Below are 23,423 nucleotides of genomic sequence, written 5' to 3' on the forward strand. Positions count from 1 at the left end.
GAAAACTATATTACAAAATAATTTTAAAATAAAAAATGTGATTAGACACCAAACAAGCCCTTAATTTTCCTAAAAAAATAGAATCAAATCTATTATTACCAAGATCGAAAACCAAATACCCTCTTATCAAATTGGTGTGTTGAATAAGCAAACTTAGCTCAACATAATGGATGGCTGCTTTACAGTATGAAATTGGAATTGGAGAAACAAAAAAATTGAAAAAATAGGTTGTTTGTCACAATGAATCTCATTTCTTCATAGAAAAATGATTCACTTATATGTGCATATCAAGCACGTTTTAAAATCATGTTTTTATCTTATTTTCTCTTCTACTTTTACTTCCTTAAAAAAATTCTCTGATACTACCAAATGTGGTATAAGGTTTTCATCAGGTAGTTGTCCTCATTGAAATAATTGGCATGAAAATTATTTATTTTATTTTTTGTGAGGGTTATCCGATTGGATTATTCTAAATTGATCAAACATACAACTTCAACACGGCAAGTATTGATACTCTTGTTATATATGCATGCCATCACCTAATCATAAGAGGTCAAATTTGGCAAAAGCATTCAACTCACTTTTAGAAGGCTTTCTATAAATGTCACCAATTCAGTCTCATTTAAGAAATTGACATGCACAATTGTCAAAAGTTACTCTAACACATGACAACTTTGCCACCATCAATTTCATCTTCAAACATAAATTCAGGTGGATTAGTACTTTACTTTGTTAAAATGTACTTGGGAGATACAGCTGATGATGTGGAGTCCATGATGCTGAGACATTTTGTCAAAGATTCCAACATTTTTTTCTTATTATATGGATATTAGATATACATCATATATTTCTAGCCTACCCAACATTTATGCCAATTTTTTATTATATGTACTTTAATTTTCAATCTCAAGCTCCCTCAAAATTAAAAATCTTGGCTTCTCCGCTCTGAGTTCTTGCACTGATTAGATCTCATGTTATAAAACCAATTAGAGTCAAATAAATTTTTCCTTAGAACATTTAAACTTAATTTAAAATAAGGGAGAATTTTATCTAAGAATCACAGTAACTAATTATTTAAAAATCAAATCCAAAAACTCTTAAATTACACTATAGGATTTTGAGACTGAAGTGATATAAAATACTAAAGCAAAATGATCAAAATGTCCTTCTAGAATGATTCAGAGGAATTATTAACTTTACTTGTAAAATCTATAATATTACATGTTAATTTTCTTCTATTGCTTGCTAAATCCATAATATTACTTATATATCATTAATGTGTATTAAATTCATCTATCATGACTTGTTATATTATTAATTTACTTGTAGAATCACTAACATTGTTTGTTAATTTCTTCATATTACTTGTTAAATTTGTAACGTTAATTAATTGTACATTATCAAGGTTGTGTCAAACCATTCATCATGATGTGTTTAAATAATTAAATTTACTTGTAAACTCGCTAACATTACTCATTAATTCTCTTGTAACATTACTACTTATGCATTATTTAATAACCTATGTTAAATCCATCCATCATGATATGTTAAATTATTAACCTTACATCGCTAACATTAATTGTTGATTTCCTTATGTTTCTTGTTAAGTTTAATTTATAATGTTATTTGTTGTTAAACAATAAGACAATTTGGTCATTCTACACTGAAAGTTTATTTCAATTAAGTCCTCCAATATAATTCTACAGTGTAATTTAAGAATTTTTTGGGTTTGATTTTGTAAATAAATAATAATTACTGTGGTCCTTAGATGAAATACTCCCAGAAAATAATCGTTCAGATGTGGAATAAAAACAGGCACAAAATTAGTTAGTCAAAAAATTTCTACGTATTCTGTTGAAGTTTGATTTGTATTTGTCATCATCAACTCATCATTGCCTGGAAGAAAAGACCATGAATACATGAAAAAAGTAACGAAATAGAGAAGTTCAAAGGCATAATATAATACTCACAAAGAAAGGCATGCAAAGTCCAAGTTAATGTCATATAAGACTACTGTCTCATTTTGTCTCATTAATAATGAAATTAATCAATGTCTCTTTAATCCCTAAAACAAGTTATCATATTTTATACTAGTATTTCATTTACTACACACACACACACAAATCGCTATGTACTGTAATACACATCAAAATTTGAGTATAGTTCAATCGCAATCGTTAAAATGATATTAATATGAAATATAAAAAATAACATACTGCTCTATACTCCTATTAACGTATAGGATGTGTTGATTACTTACTTAGTAATATATACACATTTAATTTGAATTGGGATTAATTAGGAACTGAGAAAAATATTATTTGAGTATCTTTAATTATGTGGTTGCTACAATATATAAATGGTGATTAACTAGGGGATAATGGTTAAAAATTGGTGCTTAACTTGACCCTATGCCGTCCACTCAAAATCAAACCTTTATCTCTTCAATATATATATATAGAGAGAGAGAGAGAGATAATTTTATGGTTAACCTGTCTAATAATTAAATAATTTTGAAAGAATGACAGCTACCCTTGCTGAATCTGAAATGGAATAAAAAGTATAGTAGAATTGTCCTCCCTTTTTTATTTTCCAACTAATAGAATTGTCTTCCTAAAGACAATAAAGAAGTTGATAATTAAACTATTAACTATCTTTATCAAAGACCTCATAAATCCCGAAAAGCACACATTCCACTTTTTTCTATTGTTCCATTTTATATCTCAATTCCCAAAGAATCTACTTGACATTATTTTTTTTTCCCCAACATGATCCACGGTCAAGATTAACTTGTCTCTTCAAGGAATGTGACCGGCGAACTGGCTCGGAACCTACCTTTCTTATAACATATAAAAAATTATATTTGATCTGACCGAGTTAATTATTTAAATCAAGCTTAGATAGTTCATGTTTTTGAGGGAAAAAAACGCGTTAAAATGCAAAAAAAGGAAAAAGAAAAATTTACATGGTTTATAATTAAATTAATCAACGATTTAGAACATACACAATTACACATGTACATCAGTACATGTTTCCAACTTCCAACCTTATCAACTGCACCTGGATTCTTAAAATTCTGTACGATTTGTTTATCCATAGTGGTTGGATTAGGTCTTCTCTCGGGCCTTCTGATTGTGATTTCCCACTTCATTTAAATGTACAATGACTAAAATACCCTTTCTCTTGCCCCTCTCTGATGTGACTTTCAGCCATTGCTCATTGGTGTTTACAAAAATAAATGAATGGACCAGCCTCCAAGCCAGCCATTGCATATTTGCATGCATCAAACACAAGAACTTTAATCTATAAACAAGTTAAAGCCATATATATATATATACACACACATATTTAACATGCAGATAAATATACAATATGACTATTTTTTGAATACATTAAAGCATATCTTCTATAGTGTGCCCTGATGTGTGTGTGTGTGTGTATAGGACTTTGTGTAATGTATGAGAACTTATATCTAATTATTTAGATTACTAAATTGTAATATTTATAACATGTCATATATTATGTATGGCAAAGGTGAATGAACAAAATTAAAGAAATAGTGTTGTTGATAAAAGATATATAGATATATAAATCTTTGTATAAACCATATGGTCAAAAGCCTTTGTTTGTTGACTTTAACCAATTCAAATTCAAGCCGACTCAGATTTCAAACATAGGGCAATTCTTTTAAAGGCATCTTTGATATTGATATGGATTCGAAGCCAAGACATTATACTTAAGTAATCACAACTCATCTTTGAGATTAATGTTTAATTTGTTGGTAAATAAATCTTTAATATTAAATGTTGTTTGTTGCCACGCACGTACTTTGATATATTTTCAAATAAATGTATTATGCATTCATTGGAAATTCAATTTAATAAATGGAGGCATCTATCCCATATTCATAATTTAACATTTACATGGGCTAACACCTGAAATACTTCAAATTGTGTTATATATGTCCATGATCAATCATATCCACTAACATGATTGAGTTGATCAATCTTCTACATTCATGCGAATTCGAAGCCAAAACCTAATGCTTAAATAGTATAATGTTTTCTATTAGGATCAACATCTATTGTCGATAAATAATCATATACCTTCAACACTAAATATTGTCTATTGCCACATGTTTTTTAATATATATTTTAATTTTAATTTAATTTCAATTATATATTATGCATTTATTGAAAATCCGATCCAAATCAATAAATGTAGGCATCCCAATTAATGTAGGTGATGTGTCGGACTTTTGAGTCTGACGTTAATTTTTAAGTTGACCATCGTGCACATATTTACTCTTAAAATGAAATCTGAACCATTTAAATCTAACAATTCTTGTTTGCGTCTAGATGAAAAGAATCAAAATCCTCTAAAATTAATAGTGCCCAATTTAAAATTATATAAAGAGAGGGAACTTTTTGTCATATAAAAGCTTAGAGAAAATGAAGAAGAACCTCACAAAATGAATACCATGTCAAAGGCAGCCAAGCACACCAAATTGAGGATCAGACCACTTTTTTGCTCTTTCCATGTCAGTCACTATTACAAACGGTAATAGTACACACACTGCCACAGCAAACAAATTCAGACCAATTTTCTTCAGACTTCACCAATCATACTTCAGGTGTTTCCTTCTTTACTTTCTCTCAAGGCTATATAATAACATCTTTTTTTCCCCCTCATTTGGTTCCATGCTTTTTTTGTTCCTGAGTTGGGATCTACATGGATTTGAATATGATAAAAGACTTAAAGCCACCCATTCAATGAAAATTTAAATCATGGTTATTGGATGTTATCAAACCTTAAAATTGTTAACATACATTTCTTTCTAAAAATTTAAAGCAACGCTCACATAAGAAAATATATGTTGTCCCATCTAAAAATTTAATATTTTTTAAATATTACAAGACAAAATTTCTAACAACCTTCATTTGAATCAAAACTAAAAATTTATCATCATGCTATATAAAACACTCGTTCAATAAGGAGATACATGACGTAACCGTCTCGTGGTCTGATTTACAATTTACAGTGTCAGTTTCACCTCCTTCAGTTCTATACTTTTATTTGATTGATTATTTTGAATTTTCCTGTGAGGACCAGTGGGGCCCAGTGATGAGAGAAAGTTTGTCTGTGAGTGAGTAAGAAGATACCATACAAGAGAGAGAGAGTGGTGTAGTAGCTGTTTCATGCTGCTTTCTCACATACTGTGTCGTTTTGTGGCCGCGATCGGGTCCACCGACTCGCAGGGTTTTCTCTCTCATTTCTACTATTTATTATTATTATTAATTCTGTGTTCCTCTCCATCTCTCTTACTTGTTAATTTTTCATATTGTGAATATCATTTATGGCAGGGAACAAATGAGCGAAATCTGGAGGAAAAAACATTGAAAAGGGAAAAGCAGGCCAGAGAATTGCAGAGATACAGAGAGAGAGAGAGAGAGGAAAATGAGGAAGCAAAAAACCAAAAAAATTTCTTCAGTGCTTATGTGTTGCCGTATCTGCATGACACCAAATCAGTGAAATAATTTCAGTAACATACCACTTCGCTTCAAACTGGCGTTTAAAATAAGCCAAGCCAGCTGAGAAAGAAAGAAGAAGAAGTAGCAGCAGCAGAAAAGAGAAATTCATATATCAAGCAGTGTGCCCATGGAGGGTTTGATTCCCTTTTCCTCCGTCTTCTTCTTCAATTCCCATACCTCTCTTTTAGCTTTCTCTTCCGTATATCTTCCCCTTTCTGTTTCTGCTGTTCATCATTAGACCCGCAAGGATTTGAGTTTCCTTGCTTTTGCGATTCTGGTTCAGAATTGCATGTGGCTTTTCCAGAATTCAGATATAGCTTTATAAGGCCGAAGAAGCAGAGAAAGGATATCCCCAGCTGAACCAGACCAGACCAGATTAGACCACTTGTATTCTTGGAGAAGAAGAAGAAGAGGAAGGATATATATACACATTCACAAAGATATATATATGCTATCTGATATGGCTGCATCTTCTTCGTCTGCGTCGCTCTTCGGAATTAGAGGAGATCAGGGTCCGATGATGAATCCGCAGCAGCATTCATCGACTCCGAGTTCGTCAACCACCGCAGCTGCACCACCACAAAAGAAGAAGAGAAACCAACCAGGAACACCAAGCAAGTATCCCAATATAATTTTTATACAATTTAATTAATCCTTAAATTTCCAAATCAACGTTGTGATGAACTGATTTTAATTTCCTCTTCAGATATTCATCGCTCATCCTCTTTTTCCGAACCTTCTATAAACATAAAAAAATTCCCAGAAAACCCTAGGTCTGTAACCGAAACTCAGAAATGAGGAATTAATTCCCTGAAAGCCAAAGTGTTTCAGACCCCTGCAGACTTTTAATTCTCAGCTTTATTAATTAATTAGTTGTATAATGAATAGTTTGTGGTTTGGCTTTTTTCTGTGAGAACGTACAGATCCAGACGCAGAGGTGATAGCTCTATCTCCGAAGACTTTAATGGCAACAAACAGGTTCATATGTGAGGTATGCAACAAAGGGTTTCAAAGAGAGCAGAACCTACAGCTTCACAGAAGAGGACACAACCTGCCTTGGAAGCTGAAGCAGAAGACAAACAAAGAGCCAAAGAGAAAGGTATATCTGTGTCCCGAGCCCACATGCGTACACCATGACCCCTCAAGAGCTCTCGGTGACCTCACTGGGATTAAGAAACACTACTCTCGCAAACACGGCGAGAAGAAGTGGAAGTGTGAGAAGTGTTCCAAGAAATACGCGGTTCAATCTGATTGGAAGGCACATTCTAAGACTTGTGGTACCAGAGAATACAGGTGCGACTGTGGAACTCTCTTCTCCAGGTAACTTATATCATTAATTCAAGGGATCGTATTATAGATTGAGTTACTTAGTTCTGAGTATCGCTAACTGTATGTGATGAGAAGGAAAGAGAGCTTAGGGAAGAAAGAGGGTTAGATGCTTTCTGTTTTCCAGAAGATGATAAAGATTCTGCGTCCTTTTCTTTCTCTCGTATGGTTTCGTTTGTCATGTTTGCTTTCTCTTGGTACGTTGGGATAGAGGAAATGGAAGGAAACGTCGTTCCCACGTGAAATTATGTTTGGAAACTGCCTCGGTCGTAGGGTATCAGGAAAACACACGAACCTAACAGCATCATCGTCATCGTTACCATCTTCTTCTTCTTCATCTTTCTCTCTCTTTCTCTGGATTTTACCTTGGGAACAGTGCAGGTCTAGCCCATTACCTTTTATTTTGTTTCTTTCTATTTTCTTCCGATTCACGTGTTGCTATATGCAATGCGGTGTTGCCACCATGTTTGTTCTCTTATGGGTTGGCTAGACGTGCTCAGTACTGTGCTCTTGCAGGTATCCTCCAGGTTCTCCTTTTCATGTAAAGTTTGGCCTGCAAATCAATAATTCCATTTCTCCCCCTCTCTCATTCTCTGCCACACCAAGATCCAAAGCTTAATTTCCAGGACTGGGTTTCTTTCTTCATGCACAGTCCTAAAAATATAATGCAGCCACACTAATGGATCTTAATTAGGGACGGAATTAAATACATAAACTCTTATATATTATAGTTTTTCCTGCCTATACTTGCTCCATTAATGCACGCAGAGATTTGGCATATTAAGATTTATATGGTACTACATTTGGACAAGGCAAGTCCCAGCCAGCTTGTTCTTAATTAAATAATCTTGTGGAGGTCAAATATATTGTTTATTTTCGTTGATATATTTGTCTGTACACCTTCCAATGGATAGAACTTTATTAATGTATTCATTGGTTTAATTACTTTCATAATAAAATGAGTTCTTAAAAATAGTTCAACTAACGTGTTTTAAGACTATGTATAATGCACCTCTCTTTAATATAGTACCAGTAGCGTTCTTAAGCTTGCGAAAAAAAAAAAAAAACTTGTTTAATTAACTGATGAGTACTATATATGTACTAATAATCAAAAGCATCAATGTTTTGAGGAAATAATCAATGTTGCAGGAGAGACAGTTTTATCACCCACAGGGCGTTTTGTGATGCACTGGCTCAAGAAAGTGCGAGACAACCATCCGACTTGATTAGCAGCGCCATTAATGGGAGCCAGCTCTATGAAAGTAACAACTTGGCGGCTTTAGGCTTGTCTCAGGTGGCCTCCCACATCTCTGGTGCCGTCCATGATCACCACCCCAGCAACCAAATAGCCGGCGACATCTTGCGACTCGGTGGCACTGCTCGGACAGGCCAATTCGACCACCTTCTTCCACCTTCCTTAATTAGACCGCCACCGCCGCAGATGGCTGCTGCGGCCAATGTTGCTTCTCCTCCGGTCTTCTTCATGACGGAACAATCAAACCAAAACTATCACCACCATGATCACCATCATCAGCAAAACAAGCAATTCCATGGACTCATGCAATTCTCTGACCTTCATCACAATAATAGCAACAATTCTCCAACGGCTGCGCCTAATAACACCAACCTCTTCAACCTTCCTCCGTTCCTTTCCAACACTGCCAACAACAATAACAGTCCTTTGTCCGAAAGCGCCGCTACCGGAGGAGGACAAATCGACGGCCCCAACAGCTTCTTCTCCGACCAAATCACAAGCTCCAGTGCTCCTTCTCTTTTCAGCACATCTCTTCAGAACAACAGTAACAGCAGCAGCTTTCCTCCCATGTCTGCAACAGCACTGCTTCAAAAGGCTGCTCAGATCGGTGCGAATTCTAGCAACAACAGCGCCACGGCCTCGCTACTCAGAAGCTTCGGAAGCTCTTCCTCCACCACCGGCTCCAAGTCTGATCATCAACACCACAGGCCACCGCAGCAGCTGGTCGGAGCAAACTATGGCGCCATTTTTGGAGGGTCGTCGACGTCGACGTCGACGAACAACGATGGTCAGAACGGCAATCTGCAAGACTTGATGAACGCATTCAGTTCTGTTGGCGGGTATGAAGGATACGATCATCGTCATCATCAACAACAACAGCAAAACAGCTCAAACACAAGAGACCTGAAACTGCCCGCGGGATCTGACAGGCTCACTCGAGATTTTCTTGGGGTTGGGCAGATTGTGAGAACCATGAGTGGAGGAATTTCGCCCGGAGATCATCATCAGCAGCAGCAGCAACAAGGGTTCATGAACTTGGGCTCGTTGGAGACTCACAGAAATAATAATAATGCTGCGGCGCCGTCAGGCCAATCTTTTGGAAGCGGAGGGAATTTTCAGTGATTAGTTAAGCTCGAAGCTGCGAAAAAACAAAGTACCAGGTACGTGAAAAATTGCTAGCCCCGCTCTGTGATTGATTGCGAGCTATGGTTGTTAAAGTTTGATTCCATCGGTAAATGTGTCCAAAAGTAGAGCAGGTTACTTTGCAATTTGCATGTTCTCGAACAACCCTCGAGGGAAAAAGACGTAGATTATTCTTGGGAAAAATCCTACTTTTCTTCCAGATATGCTTATTACTCGATTTTAATTTTTAATTTGGCATTTTAAAATTATTTTTAAACACGGTATCTTTTAATATTATATAAATAAATAAATAAATTAATTAATTAAAATGATAAACTTTAACGAATACCCACTAAATTTTGAAAATAGGAAATAACTTAAATTTTTTGTGATTAATTAACTAAAAAATTTTTAAAATTAAATTTCTTATTTTTGGAATATAACTAAATTTTAATTTCATCATATATATACTCCCTCTAGTCCTAAATTTAATGTCTATTTGAGGGTTTTGATTTGACCCTAAATATAAAGTCTTATTGCCTCTGATCTCTTATATTATTATTTTTTATTTTTTTATAATATCTCTGCCATTTAATGATGAGACATTTTTATCTCCACGCATTAAAATTTTATCATTAAATGGCAGGGTGTTTTTGAAAAAGTGTCATAAAATTTCCACGTATTAATTATAAAAACCCCACTTACACAGTCTTTTCAAAATTTATGAATTAATGCAGAGGACCATGTATTTGGGATATGAGGGAGTATGTAAGTAAAAAAAATATTAAAAAGATTAAACTAATCATTAAGAAACATAAGATAATGATTTACTTAGAAAAATGGAAGGTTTTGTGTGAGATTAGAGAGATGAATATGGATACGATGGTGGAAAGTTTAAGTTCATCGGTAAATGTGAGCCTAAAAGTAATGTAGCTTTACATATTTATTTTTTTTTTACTGTGGGGTTGGACATTTGGTTTGGGTAAAATTAAAAAAGAAAAAGTGGGATGATTGTTTAATTAAAAGAGTAGGGAATGGTGGGCTCTGACAAAGTTGTCTTGCATGGAATGGACAGTGGTGAGCAGTGGCACTTTGTTTCTTCTATTGTCTTCTCCTTTTCAACTTTCTTCCATTTTTGTTTATATTTTCATTTCATTTGATTTTGATTTCTCAGAGTCACGAGTGCCCTCAACACCCAACAAACTTCCGCTCTTCTTGTCACCCTCCTATGACTAACGATTTCATTTTTTAAAATGTTGCCTCAACTTTCTTTTCATTCTTCTTTTCAACCTTCTTACACTTACATTTCAATTATTATTGAATGATTTAATTTAAACCTTTTTCACTGTATAATTTTAGTGTGTGCGTAGCTGCACATTATTTTTCAATCTTTAACCCGAGTTGCAAAGAATTTGTATAATAAAAATTTAGTTACTGTCTTAACCTTTTCAGTTATTGTAGGTTAAAAAATCTTCAACTCTTATAAAGTTAAAAAACACAACTTTTTTTAATATATATAATGTTTAAGAAGAATTACACATTTATGTCTAGCTAGTTTCCTCTTAGTTTCTCGAAGCTTGAATTTTGTCATGATATGCTTTAATCAACCTTACCATGTTTTGCCGCAGCATATAAAGGTCAACATGGGAAAAGCCAACCTTTTTTTTAATCTGATTTGTAATTAAATTTTGTTGTGGGTGTATAGCCTTTCGTTTCAAAAACAATAACAAAGACGTTTACTAACTTGTGTACTTTTGTAGGGATTTGGATATCATCAACATGTTCCATACAAGGTTGACTGGCTAATTCAGTTTATTGTTAGAAGCAGACATATACATGCAACTTTGCTCTATCCTCTCACTCATCACCTCATGGACTCAGATCATCGGATCGTTTATAATTAATTAGGCATCTTTCAACTCAATTGCATTGTCTTAAACTTAATTCAGAGTTTTTCTTTTGCTCTTTCCATCAAGTGTACCTGCATTCCGAAACAAAACAAAAAAACAAAAAAAAAATTTGTAGCTAGCACCAAACATATCATGGTTTTCATGAACTTAGTTACCAGACAATGCATTAGTTTATAGCTTTATGTTTCAGACTTCAGTTAATTTAATACCCTTCCTTTGTTCACATGTCTTAGTTTCAAGTTAAGTCTCCTATATATATATATATATATATATGCACTATATACGGTTTCTTTAATTTCTATTATATTTTGGTTGCCAATCTGTACTCTATAATTAAAATTTAGCAATTAAAATCTAATATTTTACAAGAGCATTAGTAATTTATTGAATTATATAAATAAATAAATAAATAAATTTAAACGGCTTGAAAGTTAATCTAAACAATTAAGAAGCACAATGAGATAAAAGAAGAATTCATGCATGTTTATATACATATATATATATATATATATATATAATGAGATTACTAATCATTTAGAGTTTGACAATTAAATGCGTGTATGTATATATTCAAATTTTAACCAGTCAATATATGATTATTTCATATTCTATGTTACAAGTTGCTTAGAAAATTCTCGAGTAAATATTCAGATATTATGAGCCCATTTATTTATGATTAAAAAATAAGTAATTTTTAGATAGTTTAAAAATTTTATAAAAAATATTTATTTTATAAAAATTTTATAAAAAGCAAACATTATTTTATGTTCGGTTATAATAATAAAAAGTGATTATTGATTAGTTACTTTTAAATTTTATGATATCATCCTCGAACTTTTTATAAAAATAATTTATTATTATATTATTTTAAAATTTTATAATATTTTTATATATCTCACCTCTTTAAAATACTCTTTCTCATTTGACGCATTAAATTATTTTTAAAAGTTACTCAAATTAATTTTTTAAAATAATTAAAAATTTACTTTTTTTATTTTGATTATTTTAAAAAAATTAAACAAACATCATAAAAACTCATAAAATAGATTTTTTTTCAAAAAATAAGTTATTTTTTTCATGAAATAAGTTAAAACAAACATACCCTATATCCTTTCAAATATTTTATCATTTGAAATATTTTATACAAGTTATAAATTATATTATCAACTACAAGTTTTGATATTAACAAACATATGTCTAGAGTTGTCTGTGATCTCTATGTCAACTCCATTTGTTTTTTTTTTCAATTTATAAATACACATTCTACATTAGTAAGACAATATTCATGTTTTTATGATACAAAATCTAATTATTCTCGAGAGGGGCTTACAACATTCAAAATGGCATGTCCAACAAATCAAAGGGCACTTTTTACTTGAGTTTTATGGGTTTGTAGATAAATTTCAGATTCTATGGAACTTTCTTTTTTTTCTTCTTTTCGAGGGCATAGATGTGATTCTCCTAAATGTTTATATGGATAATGGATTGGCCAGCAAACTAGAATATTAACAAGAGAGTCCTTCGTCAAACCGTTGGGCTTTAGAGAGTTTTGTCCCCTTATTTCTTTTTAAATTATGTTTTGGGCCTAAGCTCAATGTTACCGCATTTTCACTAGTGTCCCTACTAATGTCCTTTTCTAGAGCTATTATTAATCACACTTTAAGATGCTTTTCTATTTACATTTGTTTGATGTAATTTTATGAGTTTTGCCTTTTAGTGTATGTTTCTGGAACCTCATATAGTTTTTTCCTCACAGCTATTGAATTTTCTCATTACACTCAAAAAAAATATTTTACGGCATACAAAAGAGGGAACGACAATTTGGATCAATATATTGATTTAATTACAGAGCACCAAGATATTTTAAAATTTTAATGAAAGACTAAAGATTCTTGATAGCGGCATTGTTACAAGATGGAAGATTTTTTTTTTTTTTTTTAATATCAAGTTCAAATTTTGGAAGTTGGTTGTAAAATTTCTATACCTGTATACATGAACTAATTCTTCCCAACTTTTTATATCAAGGTTTGGAACATTAATCACAGATTTTCACATATGCATGTCAAATTTTAAAAAAATTAATGTGAAATTTTATGCTTTATATGTATCACTCAAACTTTTCTTTCCAAATCTAAGTTAAAAGTTGAAAAGTTGATGGCAAAATCTTACATTTAAAATAATGATTTTAAAATAATCTCTGCTTGTGCTTTTCTCTTAAAATGGAACATTTTGTAAAGAAGAGCATGCAGTTAAATAATTACATTTTACATAGCTAATTATTAGGGACCTTTAGCCATTTGTTTCCATTTTGAAATATTTTGTTATAAATTTTAATTAAATTGAAGTCCCAAGATGCCATTCCCAAGAGGCCAAGCCGCTGAGTTTGCTTGCTTCGCTGGAGTGATTTTTGTTCAATATTCCTCCCATAGCAAGTTAGCAACAGAATATTTGTGATAGCAAATGAATAACTAAATTAAATAAAGTAAAATTAGCGCGATGCCGCAATCCAATATCGATCCGATTTTGTTGAAGCAGAAGAAAGCAATAGAGAGATAGTTGGAGAAGCGAAGCCTTATCTGCCCCAGCCTGCGTCCGTTGAATGGAGCTTCCTGCATTTACCAGCTTCGACGCAATTTCTAAGGTTTCATTATTCCCAGTTTCTTCCAAACAAGTTTTGTATAGAAACACTGTTCGTTGCCGGAACATTGGGTTCCTCTGGTGTCGAAATTCAAAATCTTTTGCTGGAATCACCATGAGTTCAGACGAATATTCCTTCTCAAATGATTCTGGACTAAGACACAGCCTTGGAACAAAATCTGGAGTTATCGACGTGATTAGCATTGGCTGCAGGAAGGACGCAGTTCTAGATTTCTGCTTGAAGTCGCCTTTTCAGTTATCGTCGCTGCGATTTTGGTAATCCTCTATTTTTCTATACTTCTTTTAGTCATTTTCTTCTAATTTTTATTTTGAAGTGATGAAGTTGGTGAATGTTGGCGCTCTCCTGTCACGAGTCCCATATGAGAGTCTCATAAGTATTGTGGGGTTTATAAATGGGAAGTTTCTTTTACTCAATAGGCTAATCTTTTGAGATGGGTTCTCCCTTTAAACTTGTGCTCGTTACATTGATGTTTTTGTTGAGGGTCTGGTGTCACGAAAAGGGCTACCCATGGAGGGTTCTGACCGGTACAAGGCTAAGTAAAGTGCCGTGAAGTGAAGCCGTTGGGGATGTCGGCTTTGAGCTTGTCACATTGGTGCTTTCATTGAGAATCCGGTGTCACGGAAAGGGCTACCCACGGAGGGTTCTGACCGGCAGAAGGCCGAGTGAAGTGCTATGGAGTAAAGCCGCCGGGGACGTCGGCTCTTGACGGGGTGGCATTGTCACAAGTTTCACATCGGAGAGTCTCACAAGTATTGTGAAATTTATAAGTATGAGGGGCTCTCCCACCTAACAGGCTAGTGTTTTGGGATGGGCCAATATGACGAGCACAAGTCTAAAAGGAGAGCCCATCCCAAAAGACTAACCTGTTGGGTGGGAAAGCCCCTCACACTTATAAACCCCACAATACTTGTGAGGCTCCCCAACGTGAGACTCATAACAATCCTCTCCCCTCCCCCCAAAAAAAAATGAAGTTGGTTGAATGCAAAATCTAGGGCTGCACAAAAGACAGGACGGCACTGGACTTCACCCTAACCCGAAGTCCGGTCTCTTTCATGAAAAAGACTGGGTTAGGCAACCCGTAGTCCAGTCTTGTCCAGTGATAACCCGAAGATTAACAAGACCGGACTTGGTCCATAGGACTGGGAGACTAGTCCTGTCAGTCCAGTACTCACTTAGCTTTTTTTCCCTCTTTTTATTCTATGAGAGGCAATAATCCATTCCAACATAATAAACTCAATTAAGATAGTAAAAATACTTATAATAATAATAAATCCATAATAATTTCCAACAATAAAAAAAAAATATTTTTGTTATAGTCTAAATTATTTAAATTTATAAACTTTAACAAAAACAGTACTCAACAAAATTCAACAACACTATATTACAATAACAATTTAGAAACAAACTTAATAAATCTTTATGCAATTATCTCCTTAGCATCAATTACACTTTAAACATTTGTCAAAAATAAATTAATTATAATTATAATAAAAAAATTAATAGGACTGGACTGGACCAAGTGATCCGGATGCCTGGTCTCTTGTCCAGTCCAACCCGAAAAAATTGTCTGGTCTTTTTAGTCCTTTTGGTCCTAAAGGACCAGTGACTATACAGATCGAACAAGACTGGGACCATCTCGGGTTGGACTGGACCAGACAGGACTGGAAGACTTTTGCACAGCCCTAGCAAAATCTATTCACAATTTGTGACGGGCATCTTCTTCTCAGATGCCTGCAAAATCTATTCGCAAATTCTTGAGCTTTTGTTTTGAGCTTAGTTTTCCTTGTATGTTAATCATTGGAGTGTTTTTTATCCTCTTACGTACTTCACTTCACTTTCTCTTTGTACTTATGAAAAAGTGCATTTTTTTTAAAATAAATTCAATGAATGTCAATATTTTACAGGAATACTGTTATGAAGGAATCTCAAGAGGTTCAATTACAACTAAGGTCTTATGAAGAAGGTTTTGCTCTATATCAGTGTTACAGCTATTCTTTTTTGCCCCATATATTTAAGCTATCCTATCTTACATAGATATTGATATGTCTATTTCATTTCTATGCTGTCTAAGCAGTTATAAATAAGTAATTTCATTTCATTTTATGCTATGAAAATGAAGCTATACTAGAAGACAACTCATGTACATCCTAACTTTTCAAGAAAGAAATTACGGAGTAGGATATCTTAAGTGGCTTTGTTTAAATGAATTTCGGTTCTTTCAAAATATTTATATCTGACGTTTTGTTCTCTGTGGTTAAGGCATTAGACTGATATCTTTTTGTATTTCTGCAGACTCTCTTCCAAGAATTGTCAAGGCTCCATTGTTTATCAAGTCATGCTCAACGGCTATTATACTTGTTTGTACATTCCTTGCCTTATACTCTTGTAGTATGATTCTGAGTTACAATAATGATAAATTTAATCTTTTAGGCTACCATCATAAGGACTGATTATCTGTTAATTTATGGGATATTGATAACATTTATAGATGTAGAATTGTAGGCCATGAGCAACTGCGTGCTTGAAGCCTGCAACTTACACATTTATCTTTTGCTTTTTCCTGAGTTTCTAATTTCATTGACAATAATGGATGGATACTTGGCTTTATGTATAAATGATATATGAGTTTTCCTTTCAAGTTTTAGGTTCACTATTTGTCAAATTCCTCCTTTTCTTTGTAATACTTTTTCCTTATTAGTATTTTTTCTTTTTTGCATAAAATTAATTGTCCAGATATTGTTAATATTTTCATTAAGTAGAATACCTACAACTTTATTAGAGTTCTTGTTATAATTTGTCAAAATGGTTTGTATGGCCATTTTTTTCCTCACTGGAGATTATTTATCAACAAAGTTCCATTTCCTGTGATGAAATGCCCCTTATTTTTATTTTCTAGGTAGCTAGCGCAGGATATGGATCAGATCACTCTGTTGTGGTCGATATTTTCAAAACAATAAAGTCATCAAATGGATTAACAGTTGCTATTATCTTGAAGCCGTTTGTCTTTGAAGGGTTGAGGCGACGAGATGAGGTATCCCCTAGACCCCTATGCCTAATATAACAAACTTTGCTGCACTGACATAAAATAATTACTACTGTCAAACAACCCATCATTCTGATGTTTTAAACATTTTTGCTTGAAAAGAATTAGATGGTGTGTGGCAATGCTGAACGCTACTATCTTTTTGAATTTTCATGAAGTAGCATGGCTTTTTTTGTTTTGTTTTTGGTATGCTTTTAAATGTTATTAGACATATTATATATTAATTCCCTGACTTTGTTCAATTGGTTTTTCATTCATCCTTTGGAAATTAAATTTGGTTTATCGTAATATTTGTGATATAGTCTGTGTATATGTTAGTAAACCTTGCTATAAACATAGAAATTCTAACTTTTTTGAGTAAAGGAAGAAAAACTCCCAACTGTTCTCTCAAGAGGAACTGGCTCCAAGGTTTTTCTCCAAATTTATTGTGTCTCCAATTGATGCCCTTTTGTTCCCTTTTATATTTCTCTAGGTAGGGTTTCTCCTTGTTTCCCCAAGATGCCTCCTACAAGCCAAAGGAAAGAGGATTCATATTTGACCAAATCATGTAAAAGCATCCTTTAAAAGGGCATGTCCAGGCAATCTGTTTTTGCCCTGTCATATGGTCAGGGATTTTGAGATGCTACTTGAAGCTTTAAAAAAAAAAAAAACAAGAAGAAGAAGAAGCTTTGAGTCGCTGCAAAATACATGGCCATGTAAGATCATGGTCGCCATGTGATGCATTGTTTACCTGCTTCTGCACCATTTCTTCCTTGCACATCATTCAATCCTATTCATGGTTAGAATGATCCGAATCACTATGCAAATATTGATTCCTGAGCAGTACTCACGTCAGCATTACTTGTCACCCGTTTCATAGATTTCAGAATCTTGCTAACCAAGTTGCCTCGGCCATGGCTGCAGAATAATGAAAGTGCCAAAATGTTTAATTTTTACAAACTAAAAGAGTACCTCTTTCATCTAAATGAAGAGAAACTTAAAACTAACTCAGTCAAGAATAACTGTACACTATTGATCAATGAAAGGATGTAAAACACAGCATTTTGCTATTTATAGATTTTATTCTAATTCTATAATGATATCAGGTCACTGATTTTAACTGACAACAATCAACTAACAGTCTAACATGCATTTCAACTAGTGTATTTTCTTCTTCTGTTTTTTCCTCCTTCTGCTTCATTCTTTGCTGTATCCATGTATGTTTATATTTTTTATTTGTCATAACTTGATTCACAGGTCAAAAATTTGGTAGAGAAACTAAAGGAGAACACAGATTTACTTATTGGTGAGTTATGTATTGTATGTTTCTCTTAACTCCTCACTTTTTTACCTTCTGTGCTTCAATAGGGAAACAAATAATAGTCACTGAAAAAGATATCAATAGGTAGCGGTTATGACTGAGTGGAAACCTTTCTAACGGCCAGAGCTTGGCAGGCCTGTTGTAGATGTAAAAATGTCAAAGTAGAATATGAGTCTACAGATGCTATAGTAGTGCCCCAGAAGCTTTTGGTTTAGGATGTTAATTAATGATAGTTCTGAAGTGGTTGGAGGGTATTGAAAGAGGGCAAACAAAGTGAACTAGAAGAACATCACAGGATGAGGACAGCGGAAAAAAGGAAGCTCTTAAGGAGTAGTTCAGAAGAAATTGTAAATTGGGAAAGAATGATAACATGGATGATTTTATGTGATTTAAATTAAATTTTTAAACAGATTTAAATGACCAAGGATTGAAGTTGTTGATTTAAACTATTTGTTAATGACATGGTGTTGTTGTTATTGCAAGTTGATGAAAAATAATCTGAGGTAAATAGAGAAAGAAAAGTATAATTTGCATCCTCAAATTGCCAAAAAGACTGCAAAAAAATTCTGACCATTTACTGTTGATTTATGGCACACAGAAATTGATACTGATTCACTACTCAAAAAGGACTTGGTTACTCTAGATGAAGCTATGAAAACTGCAAATGATGCAGTTTTGTTGGCCATTAATGTCATATCTGTTCTCAAATCAGTAAGTTTTCATTTTTCTAATTTCTTTCTGGCTGTCTGAGTTCTTAGAAAATGATCTTATGGTTACATCTTGGACATTTCTAGGATATGCACAGGAAACTTGTGGATGGCTTGCGCAGTGGCATCAAAGAAATCAGTATTTTGGAAATTAATGAAGTAAGATTCTAAGATCATTCACCATTGTTTTAGACCTTTAGCCCCATCATGCAAATTAGCATCTTTACCATCAAACTTCAAATTTTGCTCTTTTTTCCCCTTTGCTAGAACTAAGTAATGTTTTCTGTTGTTTCTGTTTGCAGATATTTGCACGCTATAAGGAAGCTAGAATTGGATTTGGAGCAGCATATAACATGAAAACTTCCATTCTACGGTCTTTGCTTGATTGTCCTTTCCTTGGTGTTAGTTTGAAGGTATAACCCAGCTTCATATTGATGTATGAATTACTTGTTAAATTTTCTCTATTGACATGTCATGATGATACTCAAAAGTGTTGTTTCTTCTGTCGCGGTCTGTCTTATAATATTCTTGATACCAATAAAGTCACTTCATGTCTAGCATACCATAAACATGTTGCATTTGCCATTTGTTTGGTGTATCGTTTTATTGGTGTATCATAATATATTGCCGTTAGACTGTTGAAGTCATATTTGAAGCATAATCTTGTGTGTGTTTGTGTTGTTTTACTGTTAAAGTGTTAATATGATGTTATTTAGTTAAATAATATGTGCGCATCTCTTCAATGTTACAATGTGCTATCCATGTCCCACCGGTTCTAGGCTCTAGCCTCTAGGAGTGTCCAATGGTCAATTGTGCACCACACATCATTAGCAACCATGTTAAATATTAATTTTATGTTTGCCCGCTTTCTCTCGTCTACTCTCTGCCACTAAATTAATTTGTTATTTATCATGATCAATATTATTTGTTTAGGACTCAAATGGCATGGTTATATGCAATCTCACAAGTTCAGTTCCTATCAATGAGAATGATACTGCTGCCTTTCTACATACTTTCCGCCAAACAACAGAATACACAAAGGACATAATAGTATTTACAAACCATGAGCCTAATCTTGAGCCAAACCTCCTAATCACTACTGTTCTTGCACTGGGGTAAGTATTTTACTCAAAGGTTTCACATTTATTGATGAACTTAATTTTCAGTTATTTTTCTTCCCCATGGAGGGGCAGCGTCTACAAGAACTTCAATTGAATTCTATAGAAGCACGGATTGATGGAATCACAGAACATTCGATTTTACAAATCATTAAGAATTGGGAAATAAAGCTAGGATTTGTTATGAGCAATCACTAAGAATTTTAATTCTTGATGATTATTACAAAATTTTTTACCATATTTTATTCGATCAACTATCCAGTGCACAGATTTTCTGGAGCTGAAGTCTTGAGCGACATTGTTGAAAAACCTTAACGTTGGACTTTTAAAAGATAGGGAGTTTATCATTATCTGGACTCTTAAAGTACATTTTTGCTTAGAGATCTTAACTATCTCTTATGATTATCTTCTGGAGATTATCTCATAGTCAATATTCATTTCTACAAGGTCATTTAACTATTTTAGACACTGCTGGTAATTTGTGGATAATGTTGATGGGATTGATTTGTATCGGTGGCATAAATGTTAATGTTCTGCTGTATTTCTGTCCATGTTGCCAAGTTTCTGACCAGGCAAAGTTGACTTGATTTGTTCCAATTTATTAGCAGCATAAATGTGCAACAGTCTTCCCTGAGTGGTGGCATGCTTTCTAGACTTGCCCGGCATTTTCCTCTTTTCAGCTTTTGGGGAAAACATCAACAGCAACCAGCTGACACTAGGAAAGAGAATGAATCTGAAAGTATATCTCTTTCTCAAGTCACTGAATTGTATGAATTTAATGATGGGGATAGAATTGATTCTGATGTGATAGATGACAAGTTCAACAAGGACTTTGAATCTTCAGAGCCACTAGTGAGTAACAAAACTACAAAGTCAAATGCATTGAGGTTTCTGCTCTCTCTAGTTTGTTCATTCTTTCATTTTTTGTAGACTTACATTGGTGTTTGTAAATGAATCGATCTTTTCTTCATTCTCCTTTGCCATTCTGGCCAATTTTAGGTGTTCTGAACAAAACAGAGGAGAACAATTTGACACAAGTTCTGATTTTTCCAGCCTTTACGATGAAATTATTAGAGGTAACTATGAGACACTGGATGGCCAGGGTAAAAAAAGCTACGAGACACTGAAATATATTATTGCTTTGCATTTGTGAACTGGGAACAAATTTTTTTTCCTTCTCTCATTGAACTTAAACTATATCAGGTGACCTTGCATGTCAAAGGGAGAAACTCATAAATTGGAATCTTGGTCCTGGATATGAGGTGGCACAAGAGTGGGCCAAAGAAAGGGCAGCTGATGGTACTTCTTCGATGGCTGATAATGTTAACATCTTCAACCTTCCTGTTGGTGTAAGATCTTCAGAACAGTTGAAAGACTGTTCAGAAGCTTCCATGGCACAAGAGCCAGTGACTGAAAATGATGTCAACGTGCCTAATAAAAGCATGTCTTGGAGTGCATTGACTGATGCAGGTCTGGAAGCGGTGCTGGATTTTGCATCTACACTTTTAAATGGAAAGTATGCGAACAAATCAAACAAGCAAGGGGTTCTTTCTGTTCGAGCAGCATCAATGCTGGAAGCAGAACGAGATTCGTCAAAAAAATGGATCCCAATTGTGGAAATGCAATATAGAGGAGGTCAATACAAGGGACGATGCCAAGGAGGTCTACCTGAAGGGAAGGGGCGACTTGTCCTTGGAGATGGAAGTATATATGACGGCACATGGCGCTATGGTAAGAGATCTGGTCCTGGGACTTTCTATTTCATCAATGGCGACGTGTTCCAAGGATCATGGAGGGACGATCTTATGCACGGCAAGGGTTGGTTTTATTTTCACACAGGGGATAGGTGGTTTGCTAACTTTTGGAAGGGAAAGGCAAATGGTGAAAGCCGTTTCTACACAAAGAATGGGGACGCCTTCTTTGGCAGTTTTGAAGATGGATGGCGACATGGGCAATTTCTATGCATTAATGCTAAAGGAAGAAGGTACATTGAGGTCTGGGAATATGGTGTTATTCTAGAAAGCAGGCATTTAGACAAAGATGATGGAGAAGAGTGAACACTGCTTGATCAGTTGAATTTCTATTGGCTTGTCTTAGCTGGTCCTATGATTTTTCCCCATTATGTATAGTTGTTGATAGTATGCCCCCCTTCAGTTTGGGTCGTAGTCACTATTCAAGATACTGTGCTTGTAGTGGCTGATCTTCTCAATTTTAGTATTTTAATATCGTATGTTCTTGTTGACTCGTCAAATTGACCAGCAAGCAAGAATCAATCAATCATCAATCAATTGTTATATATTTCTCTTGAAAGTTTAGTAGCTTAAGAATAGTGTGATAGGATTTGATAGATAGGGTTTATTTTAAATTGTGTATTTTGTTTGTAGTAGTCTTTTGAAAATTGGTATTTATAATTTGTCGCATTAATGAGCCAGAGCCATACGCTTGAAGGATTAAACAAGACAGTGTTTAGAAAACACTCGCACAACACGAGTTAGAAAGTTTGGATACATCTATACAACACGTGGGTTAGCATTCCAGTTTTTGTATGAACAGACAACTTTTGTTGCCATTTGTTTAGCATAGCTAGATTTTAATACACAGAGTGTAACATTGTTATGCACTATACCAGTCACGTGACTGTTGCATCCTAATTACATTATTTGATTACTTCTCAGAGACAGAAAGCATGCCCGACCGACAACAATGGATAGGGCCCTGAAAAAAAATTGATAATATACTTTTTCCCCGTGCTTAATTTCATTTATATCATTTTTTTTAGTTATAATGTGAGATTATTTCTATTTAACTTGCTGTTGATTTGACTTCTCTGATATTAGTTATGCTTTTAGGTGTTCTCTGATCGCCTTGTCAATAACATGATCAGATTCAATTACGTCTTGATGACAAAATATGACGTCTGAAAGTGTGATTCTCACATATGATCCTTGGAGATAATTGAAAGCTTTGTTATTTTTGATAGTATTATCATGATTATAATAATGAATAATTCAGGTCAGTTTTGAACCATTGTTTCCTAACAGTATGAAGAAATGGAGTGGAATCAAGATCAGTAGCCATAAACTTAATGAAAGGTGAGGATGGAGGAAATGGAGGGAAATGGAGGGAAAAGAAATGGAGAGATCCCAAATCCCCTCTATCAGGCCATGTTGATACTGTAGACTTTGCCCCATGAGCAATATACGTAATTAGGGAACCAAATTAGATGTTTTTTATAAAATCTATTATAATATTCACAGGTCCTTCAATAAACTCCTTACAAGTTACAACGTGGGCACGTCATTTTATTGTAAAAAGGAGCCTTTACTTTAATTGGGTATACATACTTCCACATATGGCTCTTTTTCAGTCGCAAACAAGAATACAAGACGATAATATTATTTGTCTTCTCACACACGCCAAGACACTTTACTTTCTTCTTTGTCCCAATGTGC

General features: G+C 34.1%; 2 protein-coding genes across 7 annotated transcripts; both read left to right on the forward strand.

Moving 5' to 3' along the window:
- The first annotated feature begins 5,341 nt into the window (after positions 1-5,341).
- LOC129322333 (protein indeterminate-domain 5, chloroplastic-like) lies at positions 5,342-11,369 on the forward strand. 2 transcript variants are annotated; one of them, XM_054968621.1, is made up of 5 exons: positions 5,343-5,665; positions 5,815-6,145; positions 6,455-6,851; positions 8,007-9,272; positions 10,995-11,369. In XM_054968621.1, the coding sequence occupies exons 2-4, from the start codon at positions 5,980-5,982 to the stop codon at positions 9,232-9,234; spliced, it is 1,791 nt and encodes a 596-aa protein (XP_054824596.1). In that variant the 5' UTR covers positions 5,343-5,665; positions 5,815-5,979; the 3' UTR covers positions 9,235-9,272; positions 10,995-11,369. The 2 variants fall into 2 exon arrangements, with proteins under 2 accessions (XP_054824597.1, XP_054824596.1); XM_054968622.1 differs by having other exon boundaries at positions 5,342-6,145; positions 6,455-6,824.
- A 2,133-nt stretch (positions 11,370-13,502) lies between these two features.
- LOC129322990 (protein ACCUMULATION AND REPLICATION OF CHLOROPLASTS 3, chloroplastic) lies at positions 13,503-22,267 on the forward strand. Of its 5 annotated transcripts, none has more exons than XM_054969482.1 (13): positions 13,503-14,057; positions 15,708-15,766; positions 16,096-16,160; positions 16,700-16,834; positions 18,083-18,131; positions 18,745-18,857; positions 18,941-19,012; positions 19,156-19,266; positions 19,787-19,968; positions 20,577-20,858; positions 20,971-21,047; positions 21,175-21,702; positions 21,811-22,267. In XM_054969482.1, the coding sequence occupies exons 1-13, from the start codon at positions 13,744-13,746 to the stop codon at positions 22,026-22,028; spliced, it is 2,205 nt and encodes a 734-aa protein (XP_054825457.1). In that variant the 5' UTR covers positions 13,503-13,743; the 3' UTR covers positions 22,029-22,267. The 5 variants fall into 5 exon arrangements, with proteins under 5 accessions (XP_054825457.1, XP_054825456.1, XP_054825454.1 ...); XM_054969481.1 differs by having other exon boundaries at positions 13,504-14,057; positions 20,577-20,710; positions 20,783-20,858; positions 21,175-22,267; XM_054969479.1 differs by having other exon boundaries at positions 13,504-14,057; positions 21,175-22,267.
- Positions 22,268-23,423: the final 1,156 nt, after the last annotated feature.

This window comes from Prosopis cineraria, unplaced genomic scaffold (genome assembly GCF_029017545.1).
Source record: "Prosopis cineraria cultivar Desert tree isolate PC_DT_omini unplaced genomic scaffold, ASM2901754v1 PC10, whole genome shotgun sequence".
NCBI classification, from domain to species: domain Eukaryota; kingdom Viridiplantae; phylum Streptophyta; class Magnoliopsida; order Fabales; family Fabaceae; genus Prosopis; species Prosopis cineraria.

What these genes read in the sequence shown, in the direction of transcription:
- LOC129322990 (XM_054969479.1), top strand. Translation starts at nt 13,744, where the DNA reads ATGGAGCTTCCTGCATTTACCAGCTTCGACGCAATTTCTAAGGTTTCA. An exon ending in TCATATCTGTTCTCAAATCA is followed by an intron (nt 18,858 to 18,940) that starts GTAAGTTTTCAT and finishes GGACATTTCTAG; the next exon opens with GATATGCACAGGAAACTTGT. An exon ending in ACAAAGTCAAATGCATTGAG is followed by an intron (nt 20,859 to 20,970) that starts GTTTCTGCTCTC and finishes GGCCAATTTTAG; the next exon opens with GTGTTCTGAACAAAACAGAG.
- LOC129322333 (XM_054968621.1), top strand. Translation starts at nt 5,980, where the DNA reads ATGCTATCTGATATGGCTGCATCTTCTTCGTCTGCGTCGCTCTTCGGA. An exon ending in AAACCAACCAGGAACACCAA is followed by an intron (nt 6,146 to 6,454) that starts GCAAGTATCCCA and finishes GAGAACGTACAG; the next exon opens with ATCCAGACGCAGAGGTGATA. An exon ending in TGTGGAACTCTCTTCTCCAG is followed by an intron (nt 6,852 to 8,006) that starts GTAACTTATATC and finishes TCAATGTTGCAG; the next exon opens with GAGAGACAGTTTTATCACCC.